This window comes from Hyperolius riggenbachi, chromosome 7 (genome assembly GCF_040937935.1).
Source record: "Hyperolius riggenbachi isolate aHypRig1 chromosome 7, aHypRig1.pri, whole genome shotgun sequence".
Classification (NCBI taxonomy): domain Eukaryota; kingdom Metazoa; phylum Chordata; class Amphibia; order Anura; family Hyperoliidae; genus Hyperolius; species Hyperolius riggenbachi.
This window is the reverse complement of record NC_090652.1, coordinates 50,482,358-50,496,026: the sequence shown is the minus strand read 5'-3', so window position 1 is coordinate 50,496,026 and position 13,669 is coordinate 50,482,358. Positions and strand designations below refer to the sequence as shown.

General features: G+C 44.5%; 1 protein-coding gene across 2 annotated transcripts in view; it reads right to left on the bottom strand.

Annotated features, from left to right (window-relative positions):
- Positions 1–11,292: 11,292 nt before the first annotated feature.
- The window catches only part of LOC137524314 (guanylate-binding protein 3-like), a 125,634-nt gene continuing 123,257 nt past the window's right edge, over positions 11,293–13,669 (bottom strand). For both annotated transcript variants that reach the window (XM_068244036.1, XM_068244035.1), the window contains exon 11: positions 11,293–12,103. In XM_068244036.1, coding sequence (XP_068100137.1) covers positions 11,882–12,103 — 222 coding nt within the window. In that variant the 3' untranslated portion in view covers positions 11,293–11,881. The remainder of the gene's footprint in view (positions 12,104–13,669) is intronic.

Sequence of the window (13,669 nt, the reverse complement as noted above, 5' to 3'; positions counted from 1 at the left end):
ATGTAATCCTGACATGTCTTCTCGGTTCCAATCACATGATATGGCCAGGGCCGGTTTTAGTAACAGTGGAGCCCCAGGGTAAAATTAACCCAGGGGCCCTCCGACAGACACCTTCGACCAAAAAGCAGCAATAGGGGCCCATTATAGCAGCCAAATTTCCTTACTGGGCCCTTTAGCAGTGTAGCATCTCATCTGCCCACCAGCACAGGTGAGACTCAGAGGCCCTGGAAAGCAACAGTTAGGGGAGGAGACACCTTGGGGGCCCATACAGGTTCTGGGGCCCTTACCTCCATGGTAGCACCGGCCCTGGATATGGCATGTGATCGGGATCCAGGAGAGCATGTTAGTGTTACATCGCCACCCGGTGGTGGAAGTGAGGTGATGGAAGAGTCTCTTCCATCTCTTCAATCACCCCTCCTCCAGCACCCCTGGGCACTGTAACGCTGTCTCCTGGATCCTGATCACATGTCATATCATGTGATCAGGACCCAGAAGACCCATTGGAAGTTCAGAACCACCAGTGGAGACGGAGAAGAAGCTGTCCGGAACAGATAACTATAACTGTTCCCTGCCACTTGCTCGTTTGGCTGCACCAGGCAGCCAAAAGAGATTTGCCGACAGAGGCGAGAGTGGGGGGAACTGGTGCCGCTGGATAAATGTCAGCAGGCACTGCTACATCAACCTCCAGGACCAATGGCGTTCCTGATAACAGCAGAGGTTGAGAGGAGGAGCGAGAGGCAACACAGAGTGACTGGATGTGGTAGCGGGGGGAGGGGACATGCTTCGTCTAACAGTGCCATGATGGTATCATTGGCACTGCTGCTTTCTTGGGTCTCCCCTCACAGCATCAGCTTAACCTCTCCTCCGCTTCCTCCTCCTGCATTTGACTTCTATTCAATATGCGCCGCGTGCATGCATCTCACTCCCTCGCTGGCACCACTCACCAGACCAGATCTCATCTTCTCTCCTGAGTGCTGGGCAGTGTAAGACATTGTTTTCTCTGCTGCCGCCCCCTACATGATGCCACTGTGAATCACTTGGTTTGGCTTCATGGTAGGACTGGCCCTGGGTGGTGGGGTAGAGTGGATTATTAGCTCAGGTGTATCCAAACTTAGTTTTATTTGTTAGCTATGCACTGTGGTATTGCTGAAAGGCTGCATTTTATTCAGGAGAGAAGGGAGCTTTGGGTAATGCAAGCAGGGATGGAAGTTAGGAGTCAGGAGAAGGATGAGAGAGACGCAGCATTGAGAATGGGCACTGAACACAAGACAAGACAAATAACATTTATATCGCGCTTTTCTCCAAAGCACCAGAGCTGCAGCCACTAGGGTGCGCTCTATAGGCAGTAGCAGTGTTAGGGAGACTTGCCTAAGGTCTCCTACTGAATAGGTGCTGGCTTACTGAACAGGCAGAGCCGAGATTCGAACCCTAGTCTCCTGTGCAGAGCCCTTAACCATTACACCATCCAGCCACTGCACTGAAGAGGTCATTGACCAACTTTTTGAGAGCCATCTTAGTGGAGTGTGTGGTTTCAGAGGCTAGGTTAAAGAGGGTCAACTGGCAAGTAGTGTTGGGCGAACACCTGGATGTTCGGGTTCGGGAAAGTTCGCCGAACATGGCCGCAATGTTCGGCATGTTCGGGCCGAACCCCGAACTCCCCGAACATCCCGCTTTTGGGGGCACTATGGGGTCGCAGGCATAAGGGGGGAGCATGCCCCGATCGCGGGGGGGGTCGGAAATTCCCCCCACTGCCTCCGCTAGCGCTCACCCCCCTCTGCCCGCTTCCCCATACAAAAGTTTCAGGAAGTACCGGTCCGGTGGTAGTGGGTGGCTGGCAGTGGGCGGCACTGTGAAGTGAGTGATTGAGGAGGAGGAGTCCGGAGAGTGACGCATTGAGGGAGGCCGGGCAGCGGGCGGTTCAGCAGTAGTACCGTACTACTGCTGAACCGCCCGCTGCCCGGCCTCCCTCAACGCGTCACTCTCCGGACTCCTCCTCCTCAGTCACTCACTTCACAGTGCCGCCCACTGCCAGCCACCCACTACCACCGGACCGGTACTTCCTGAAACTTTTGTATGGGGAAGCGGGCAGAGAGGGGGAGCGCTAGCGGAGGGGGTGGGGGGAATTTCCGACCCCCCCCGCGATCGGGGCATGCTCCCCCCTTATGCCTGCGACCCCATAGGGGGGCAGTATTCGGCCGAACAGAGCCCTGTTCGGCCGAACAGGGGCCCTGTTCGGCCCTGTTCGGCGGCCAATTAGTAGTTCGGGGCGAACCCGAACTTAAAAGGCCGAACACCATCTGGTGTTCGGCCGAACTCGAACATCACCCGAACAGGGTGATGTTCTGCAGAACCCGAACAGTGGCGAACATTGTTCGCCCAACACTACTGGCAAGCTGGAGTTTAGAAATCTTGCTAGTTTTTTTTGTATGCAAGGTTGTTTTCAGCATATCGGAGAAGGGAAGTAGGGCAATACCGACATCTCTGGCAGCAGTCCATGGAGGGTTTCTCCAGTAGGACAGTTAGAAGGCTGAGGGTCAAATACTAGTGGTGGTGGAAAGGTTGAACAGCTCAGGTTGAACAGTAAGGGACCTGAGCTTTGAAAAATGGAGCTGGACAAGCTTGATCCAGCGGATCAGTGAATAATGACGCACAGCGCCAATGCATAAAAATGGCGCCGCATTAAAAAGATACGCTTATCGCTATTTATCGTTAGTACTGCATAATAATGGCGCACAGGGAAAAAAAAAGAAAAACGGCACACACTAACGCTATTTAACAATAGTGGCACACACTAACGTTATTTATCAATAGTGCGGTCCATTTGTCAAACAGCAGACGTTATTACCCACAGTAACGTTATTTATCAATAGCACCCTACATAAGCCAAACTGCAGACGTTATTTAACTGCAAAAAGGTAAATGGATTTAATGTAACACTGTCAAGGTTAGGGTTAGGCACCACTGGGGGGTCTTAGGGTTAGGCACCACCAGGGGGGTCTTAGGGTTAGGCACCACCAGGGGGGTTTAGGGTTAGGGATAGGTACAGAGAAGGTTCTGTGTGTTAACGCTAAATAACAATAAGGCTTTAACGTTAAATAGCGATAAGCGGCAAACGGATTAGCGGCAACACCATGCGCCATTATTCCCAGGCGCCATTTTCAGATGGATCCTGATTCAGAGCTATTGTACTCACACAGAACTGGCAAGACAAGATGCTTGATATTAAGCCGTACTAATATATGTAACAGGGTCAACATTTCACTGTTCATAAAATTACTTTGGTGCAATTAGAACAGGATGTTGTGACACATCCTGTATGAAATGGTGACTTCAAACTTTGTGAACTTTCTCATTAACTGATCTTCTATACAGGACCTCTAACCACACACCCTAACTGGTAAAATGTAGCCTCCACTATCTTCAGATAAGTATGCACTAGCATCAAGAGAACTGTGTCTTGGGTCTGGAGCACTCCGGAGTGACCAAGTGTGGTGGTCCTGTGCACCTTCCTCTTCATTACTGTAGCATCAAGAGCACCTCCGGCCGAAAAAAGGTTTGAATGGCAATACATATATGTAGTCTATGCACAGTTAGACAAACATATACATTTACATCTTGTCCATCGTAGTGGATAGAACAGACACACATTTATATCTATAGTAGCACTTCCTTCTATCTCCTCATGCTGAAGCATTGCTAAAATACACCCTCAGCATTGTGTCCTCCCCATCAACCTGGTTCCCTCCCCTGCCTCTCCCTCGTCTGCTCTCTGCCTGCCTGAGTGCCTGGATGAATGTGGAATAGGTATCCTGGGGGTTAAAAAATCACACTTTATTATGTATGATTTTATATATCTTGGCAACGTTTTATGTTTAAAGCAAACTATCATTTATAACTTAAGTACTCTTTAATAGCCTACTATAATGAGACAGTCCTCATAGCTGGCCACCAGCTGGTTGAATTTTCATACAATTGGTTCACACGTTTCAGTTATGAGCTTGCAATTACAGTAATGCAACAGGCACCTATGAATAGTAGTAATCATTGATTAATGAGAGCGATTATTCTTACAAGTAGAAGAGAACCGGGAGAGAAAGAAGGAATTCAGCTTCTGTTTTTTTCTACGGTCTGTGTCCTCATTGGGGGAATCATCCCTCACTTCCTGTATCTAGGTCCTCCATCGACATCCTTTGTATTCACAGAGCCATATTTAAATTTCTCTCTGCAGCTTCATCGTCCCATCACAGAATTTGAGTGACTTTATAAATATGGGTGAATGGGTGGGGTAGGGGGTGGTCAAGACCAGCACAGTAGTCGAGCTTCAGATCTTGAAGAAGACAGACCTTGGGTCAATGTAGGGCGATAATGCTATATGTTGAATACTCTGCAGAATAAAAGACTTCATTTAACCTCTAAAAGAGACACTGAAGCGAATACATTTCGCCCTTTTTACCTTATTATTCGCTTCAGTCGTCTCAGCACAAGTAAACTGCCGCATCCCTGCAGCAAAACGAGGGGTTTTGACCCCCCCAACTTGGTCGTGGATTTTGCTGCACTGAGAGGCAGAGCTTTCAGCCACAGCTCTGCCTCTCCTGACGTCAATCGACGAGCGGATCTCCGCCTCTCCCCACCCCTGTCTATGAAGGAAGAGTGAGAGGGGCGGGGAGAGGCGGCGATCTGCCGCAATTGACATCAGGAGAGCTGAAAGCTCTGCCTCTTTCAGGAAATGACGTCCAGATTGCCCCCCAGGGGATTTGGGGGGTCTAAAGCGCTCGTTTAGCGGTGGGGATGCGGCGGTTTACTTGTGCTGAGAGTACTGAAGCGAGTTATAAGGTAAAAAAAGGGCAAAATTAATTCGCTTCAGTCTCTCTTTAAAGCAAATGAGACGTAAATTTACTGCCAGTGTAGTTGTGAAGAGTGTACCACCAGTTTTCTGCTAAATGAGGCACATGTATCATTTTATTTGTGACGAGTTGTAGACTACATTTTGGTGTGTTTTAAAGCTTGGACCCACGTCACATAAAAAATAAGTAGGGACAAACTCAATCAAAACATTAAAAGTAATTTTCAAAATTATGATCAAACTTGGGAAAATTTTGGCAAGACAACATGAGACATATGTGGTAGCATTTTGACCGTGGTAACTAGTAGAATAGATTTTAGAGTGTTTTAGGGTTGAGGCCCATCTATTGTGTATTCTTTTTAGTGACAAACTGAATCAAAAGCAATGAAATGTTTGCATATTCTTACCAAAATAAAAGACCTGTAAAATGAAAACAAAGTGACAGAATAAAAAGAAAATACATACGTTGCTACCTTAGGAGCGTGGCTTTTTAAATATGTATCCCATGAGGGTATATTACAATTATTTTTGCAAATAATATCTTGTAATCATCGATAGCATACAACCAGAAAGCAAAAAACACAAAACAGAAAAAAGTCACTTATATTTCCAAATAGAATATTTTCATCCTACAGTGTACTAAGAACTTAAAGGGACTCCGAGCAGTGCAGAAACTATGGAAAGATGCATATCATTTTGAAGCTCTCTTTCTCCTCTTTCCAATAATATATAAACCGCCGCCCCACGCCTTTTAGTGTTCGCTATTTTCGCAATCGAAATTGCGACTGCTGCAATTTCGATCGCGAAAATAGCGAAAAGTAAAAGGCGTAGGGCGGCGGTTTATATATCATTGGAAAGAGGAGAAAGAGAGCTTCAAAATGATATGCATCTTTCCATAGTTTCTGCACTTTTTGGAGTCCAGCATTTTATTACACAGCACGACTTTTCCCCAAAGTCGGCAGCTCGATTCAGCACAATGCAATGAAATATAAGGAACCCAGGGGGATATAATTACAAACATCATGCCGGTAGGTGTGAGGATATAATTAATTCGTTGTGGGTATGCTTAAAGGCATACCCACAGGCACTGCTCGGAGTCCCTTTAATCTAAATGTTGTAACACAAATAGGATTGATATGCAAATTAAATTTGTGGGTTTAACTTATAGTTAGCATAGTTTATTGTAAAGCTATAATGTATGTAAATGGAGAAATTGTGTGTTTCTAGAGAAATGAGGCCCACAGCCTGAAAAGCTTCCCCACCAATGTCCTAGACCTTTTTCATGTCCAGGCAACATGGATAGCACCCTTCCTTTCTCTTGGGAGCACAGAAAGGGTTAAAGTCAAGTCAAAATAAACTTATGAGATAATGAATAGCATGTATAGTACAGATGGGGCTTGATTCACAAAGCGGTGATAACCCAGTTATCACGCCTAAAAGACTTTAGGCGTGATGACCTTTTCACCACTGAGTTATCACCGCTTTTTCCTGCTCTTCGCGCGAAGTTACCGCGCGTAAGCGCGTTCGCGCGTACGCGCGTGAGAGCGCGCGCAAAGTCCCATAGGGCTTAATGGGAGCTTCGCGCGAAGCGTCGGGTGTTGCGCGCGCACTTACGCGCGTACGCGCGTACGCGCGTACGCGCGGCAACTTCGCGCGAGTTTCTACTTATCATGCCTAAAGTGACTTTAGGCGTGATAAGGGCCTTTTCACCACGGTGCTAACACTTTGCACCGCTTGGTGAATCGAGCCCATAGTAAGTAAAACATTAGTAGTAAAGAAAAGAGTCTAATTTTTTTATTTTTAGTTATTTAGCTTTATTTATATCATTGCATCAGACTGTCACAGTTGCAGTTCACAATTCACACTTTGCCTTTTAAAGTGAACCTGAGATCAGGACACTGGGCATATTTATACTTACCTGGGGCTTCCTCTAGCCCAGGCATGGGCAAACTTGGCCCTCCAGCTGTTGAGGAACTACAAGTCCCACAATGCATTGCAGGAGTCTGACAGCCACAGTCGTGACTCATAAAGGCAAATTCATTGTGGGATTTGTAGTGCCTTCACTGCTGGAGGTTTGCCCATGCCTGCTCTAGCCTCATGAGGCGTGTAAGCTCCCTCACCATCCTCTCCAGTCCTGGAATCCGCCCCCCAAAATTTGGCTGGTGGTGCTCTTCTGCTCATGTGCAGCTTGGCCGCACGTCCCCCCCCCTCCCCCGTGCTCCTGTCCCAGGGAGCATTCTGCGCTTGTGCACTAGTATTGTGCAGGTGCAGAATGCTCCCGGGAACAGGAGGGTGGCAGGAGCGCACAGGGTACCGGGCTGCACAGAAGCCCACGACTGGCCTAGAATGGCCAGATTACATGGGCTTATACTTACCTGGCGCTAGAGGAAGCCCCAGGTAAGTATCAATATGCCCAGTGTCCTGATCTCAGGTACACTTTAAGCTGTAAAAGAAGCAGAACTAATGACACTTTGAACCTCCCTGCTGTAAAACCATATGTTGAACTGCTAGTCACTGTTTATTGGCTGTTTAAGCTTTTATTTGCTCTTCAGAAAACGGACTGACTTTGACAAGTTTAGAGAAGTTTGTTTGCATAAATAACAACTATAACAACTAGGAAGAGTTGTTTAACTCTTCCTATATGGGAAAATAGAAAGGGACTTCACATAATTTCTTATTAGGGCTAGTATCATATGTGTATATGTTTATCTCATCATGTCACATGTCACTACAGGTTCACTTTAAGCCTCAGTTTATACTTATGAGCAGAAAGCAGTGGAAGAGCTAGCAGCTCTTATTCACAGCTGCTGAAGAGATCTAATTTGACACTTTGACCTGGCTAACCAAACACACTACAGTGAATTTTTTTCAGCAACTATATCTCACTAATATTATAAATGTGAAAGTTTGGATGTTTGGATGTTTGTTACTCAATGACACAATAATGGCTGAACGGATTTGAATGAAATTTTGCACACACATTGTACACTACCTGGAATAACATATAGTATACTTTTTATCTCCATAACCGAAAAGTAGGTGGAGACAAATACAAATTTTGCTGGGAAAATGTAAACTGCAGCCATTCTTACACTGTTAATGGCAGGGTTCTCAAACTTTGCACAGTTGGTCACTGGGTGACTGGGCTTCATATTCAGAAAAGTGGGTGGGGCCTGCAAAAGCCAATCAAAATTCACATATTGATGTTCAAAGGGAATATGTAATTGTTGCCATTCTTGCACTGTTAATGGCACAATCTTCAAACCTGGTACAGTTGGTCATTGGGTGACTGGATTTCAAATTCAGAAAAATGGGTGGAGCCACAAACAGCCAATCAGATTTGTTTCATTTCAATGCAAATGATTGATGCCAAAGACCGCACAGCTCACAAATTTGGTCATTGAGTAATTGAGTAATTGTGTGTTAGGGTTTGAAAAAGTGGGCACAGCCAACACCAGCTAAATACATACCCGGGCAACGCTGGGTCATGAGTGGACGGAGACAAATACAAATTTCACTGGGAAAATGTAAGCTGCAGCCATTCATACTCTGTTTATGGTAGGGTTCTCAAACTTTGCACAGTTGGTCACTGGGTGACTGGGATTAATATTCAGAAAAGTGGACGGAGCCTAAAAAGCCAATTAAAATTCACCTATTGATTTTCAAGTGGAATATTTAATTGCTGCCATCCTTGCACTGTTAATGGTACAAGCCTCAAACCTGGTCCAGTTGGTCATTGGGTAACTGGGGTTCAAATTTATAAAAAGGGTGGAGCCACATCCAATCAGATTTGTTTAATTTCAAAGCAAATTATTGATGCCAAAGGCCGCAAAGCTCACAAACTAGGTAGTTGAGTGTTTGTGTGTTAGGGTTAGAAAATGTGGGCGGAGCTAACACCAGCCAATTACATACCTGGGCAACGCTGGGTTATCAGCTAGTGTGGAATAAAGATTTTTCATTGTGTGCTAGGCAAGAGTTCAGGTCTGTACTTAAAGCGGAATATAACCCTGCATTTCAACTTTGCTCTAAAACATTATTTACAGCATATTATATGCAAAAAGCATTTTTTTTTTTTACTAGACCAGCATTGGAAGGGTTAAACACAGAGGTTTTAAGTTCGTGCAGACATTCAGATGGTTACATTCTATTTAGTTAGTGTGTAACTGTTTATCAATAGATACATCTCTTTGGCTGTCCTCCAAGCTCCTTCTCAGTGAGAGAGATGAGTCATAATAAACACATATTTGTAAACAAAAAGTATCTAACTCAAGTTCGGATTCGTCTGCAGAAATCTCTAGGGACTTTAAAGCCCTGTGTAACCCTTCCAATGCTGGTCTAGTAAAAAAAAAATGCTGGTTGCATATAATATACTGTAAATAATGTTTTAGAGCAAAGTTGAAATGCAGGGTTATATTCCGCTTTAAGGTAATCTCAAAAAAAGGGAAAAAGTGTGATCCCATTTAAAGTGTTATGTCGGAATTAAGTGGAGATACAATGGTAGAATCGTTCACTAGATTGTATTACCATAAGGCAACCACTGTGTATGTACAAGGGGGATATTGCATTATTTGTCGACTGAGGTACCTGGTATCAATAAAGTTAATAAAATCTATACAATGAAGTGTAAGGATGAGTGCAGTAGTATTGATGCACAGACAGATTTATTGGCACTTGACAATGCATGATAGCCTGAATAAAAATGCAAATAGTACAGTTCCACCCCACAATAACATACTATATATACAAAAGTCCAAAACAAGCAACACTGGTTTTTAAAGGAACAATTTCACTGTTTATTCTTCAAATCACAAGTCTTCTAGGTTGTAGACATAATTCAGAAATCCAATTCACAAAAAGATTGTATGACACGTGTTTCATGGCCAAAAGCTGCTTCCTCAGAGGCACACAATATACATGAACATCAGGTGCAGATCTTAGAAAAAATATAAAGTATTGTGATCGTATCAGAACAATCTACAATGGGTCCATGATGAAAAACAGCGATGGATGACCGCATTTTTTCTAATGCTGGGCATATACGGCTCGATTTCGCTGCTCGATTCTCCCACTCGATCGTCTCTCCGCTCGATTACGCAGGCGATTCTCTTATCTTCCGCTAGTTTTTCTTATCTTTTTTCATTGTCCTCTATGCGGAATCGAGCTGCGAAAGAATCGGGTTGGAGATCGGACATGTCGGAAATTATCTGTCGAGCCATCTAAATGGCTCAGAATGTAACCATGTATTCCCAGCGTAAGATCTGCACCTAATGGTCATGTATATTGTGTGCCTATGAGGAAGCGGCTTTTGGCTGTGAAACACGTGTCAGGCAATCTTTTCGTGAATTGGATTTCTGAATTATGTCTACACCCTATATCCTCAACCCAGAAGACTTGTGATTTAAAGAATAAAGAGTGAAATTGTTCCTTTAAAACCCTGTTTAGCTTGTTTTGGACTTTTATACTTGACACAACATTTCACACTTCTCAGGTCAGTCCTTGGGATGAGAGGCCCTAACAGCAAATCATTTAAAAATGACAGACCCAGAAACAGCATTTGGATACAGGCCGTGCTGCTGTGAGTTTATGTCAGTTACCTGACTATTGAGAGTTTATGTGAAAATATATTGAATGTTTACAAAACAGTTAAAAAATGCCTTCTACAATTTATTTTTTCCCTTTGTGAAAATCCATACTTTTGGTTGATGCAACTTATATGATTATTTAAAGCAAATGTAGGCAACATTTGCAGAAATGTAGCATTACATTTGCACCAACACAAAATTATTAGCATCTCATTGACTATTCTTAGTTATAATAGACCGATATTGGACCCGATGCTGAGACCTTGCCACAAAATCCTGTGTCATCTTAATTTAGCTTGTAGCGCAGCAGGGTGTGTGAAAACACTGCACTAGACACTACAGTAGGGTCCCAGTTATTCTAAAGTCAATTAAACATCAGTCTCAACCAACCAGCACAAATTGCTGACAGTACTCATGGTGGTGAAGGTCCACTTCTTAGGCTGTCTGTGGGCTCTGCTGTGCTTAAAGGAATCATCAATCAAACTATCCTACCCCTGCTCTACTTACCTGGGGCTTCCTCCAGCCCCTGGCAGCCGCTATGCCCCAAACCGCATCTCCGCTTGCAGCTGCGGGCCCAGGTTCCCTGCCAATGCAAAGGAGGACCTCCAGGTCATGCTCTACTGCACCTGCACTATCTCCGCTGTCAATCACCTCCAAGTGGTCCGGATTGTACTGCGCAAGCACAGGACTATTGCGCCTGTACAGTACACTCTGGACCACGTGGAGTTGATTGACAGCAGCGCTCACGCCGCTGCAGTAGCCTCTGCACCGGCGGGGAACCTGGGCCGACAGCTGCGAGCGGAGATGCGGCATGGGACATAGAAGCTGCCAGGGGCTGGAGGAAGCCCCGGGTAAGTAGAGCTGGGGGTAGGATAGTTTGAATGATGATTCCTTTAAAGACTGGGTTCCATAGCTTCCCAAGGATAATATTCTTTCAATTTGAGTACTTTAACATTTAACACAGAGTTCATGGTATGTATAGTACATAAAGTGAGGTATACTGTATTAGCTATGCCTACAGGTGAAACTTTGATTATCGTGCAAAAGTCCATTTATTTCAGTAATTCAACTTAAAATGTGAAACTCATTACATGCAAAGAGAGTTGTTTCAAACCTTTATTGGTTATAACTCTGATGATTATGACTTCCAGCTTATGAGAATCCCGAAATCAAAATCTCAGACCATTAGAATATTGTGAAAATGTTAAATATTCAAATTTTCAGACTCTAATCAGCCAATTCATCCAAAACACCTGCAAAGGGTTCCTATTTCATATATTAGTTTCACCTTTTAAGTTGAATTACTGAAATAAATAGACTTTTGCACAATATTCAAATTTCTTGTGTTTTAACTGTATTTTTAACATTGAAACTCAAGCAACCAGAAAGCAAACTTATATGGACCGACATCAGCCAATTCTTGTCATTGCCGGGTAACTGAGGCTCTACTGTATTATTAGATTCTAAACCACTTTCTTAAAAATCTTTTTCCTACACCGAGAGCGACACTACATACACCAGGCAAAACCAGCTGTGCCCCGTAACTGACAACCGACACGAGGGAAGACACCCATGATGAGTCTTTCAACTGCTCCTTTTCCTGTCTTAGGTCATTCATCTGCTCCATGTACATTCTGGCCTGGTCATCATTCCCTTGTGATTGGTACAGCTCCTGTTCCTGCAAACACCAGGAGAAAACAAGGGTTAGACTGACAAGTACATATCTTGCTGCTGTAATTGACAGAGATGGCCAATGACGTGCTGATAATTTTAGTTTGCATATAAATGTAATTCACATTGTTTGCAGCTTGCAATTGGCCCAACCAAAAGTGCATTTGGTTGTCCCATATCCCAATTGCATCAAACCTGAATGCAAATAAGGTGGTAAGAGGCACCCAGCTGAATAAAAAAAAATATTAAAAACAGTTTAAAATAAGGTAAGAGATGGTTTACCTAGAGACACTTATCCAGAGGTTCTATCCGCTCTGAGCTAAATCAGTTTGCTAAATAGGCACATTATTGACCCGAGGAAGTTGTTGTTGCCAACAAAACGTGTTGTCTTTTTTTTTGCCATAAAACTGTTGTTCCAAATACAGCAAAGTCCACGTTTTTCGGAACTCAGGCAACCAGAAGTCTCAACTAACTGGCATGCCTGAGGATAACAGAGAATGTTGTTTTGGGCAGGGTTGGAGGCATTCAAATACTCACCGAGCCTCCAGCAACGTCTTGAAGCCTTCCTGCAGCGACTGGTGGGTTCCTAGTGGCTTTACGGCATCATGTGCGGAAGTCGGTGTGTCACCTGACCAGATGCGGTGACACGCCGGCTTGCTTGAATGACGGACGCCGGAAAGCTGCTAGGAGCCCGCTAGTCGCTGCAGGAAGGCTACATGATGTTGCTGGAGGCTTGGTGAGTATTTGGGTGGGGGGTTGTGCCAGATACCAGGGACTCTGCTGTTCAAGTGTAGACATCCATCTCTAGGTCAGCAATCTCTTGCCTTTTTTAAAATGTATTTATTAGTTTTATACTCCACCGGGCACCTCTTACCCCCTTACTTGCACCTGTGTTACCCTCCATCATAGGGATGAGAGCGACCTACCCATTTAGAGAACAAACACCCAATTGTGGGATGGGTATTCCCCCCACGGGCTGAAGGTGGTTGCCATCTATCAGCCCGGATTTGAGTAAGTGCCTTATGTTCTACATATTTTACTCCACATGTCACAATATACAGTACTACACTGTACTGGCCTTCTGTCCTTCTCTTGTGTGGATTCGGTCCTCAAGGCCAATGTGACCCACCCTCTGCACTAAATCTGCAGGTAAGCCAAAATGATCAGCATCTCATTGATTGTGTCTAGTAAATAATACCACAACCTTTCGCATTCATTGCAATTTAGGTGCCAGAATGGCCAGAAGTCAAACTTAGCTTTAAGCAAATTGAGCCAATACTGCCAGTCACCATAGCTTGCACTGTTCATAAGCTTATACTTGGGTATAAAATATATATACAAAACACTGCGCTCAATTCTAATAAACAGCATGTTCGGAACTTCGACAAATGTAATCTACCCCTGGATATTTCATCTACTCTTGATCTTCTGGGGATCCTAACCAGTGAAGCTACTGTGCTGAACCAGGCAGTGAGGATTAGAAGAAGAGGCAAGTGCTCTGTGATCCAGACTCGCTTTCGACGCAGAGGACTGCGCTCTCCACTACCTGGAATCATACTCTCAAATGTCAGGT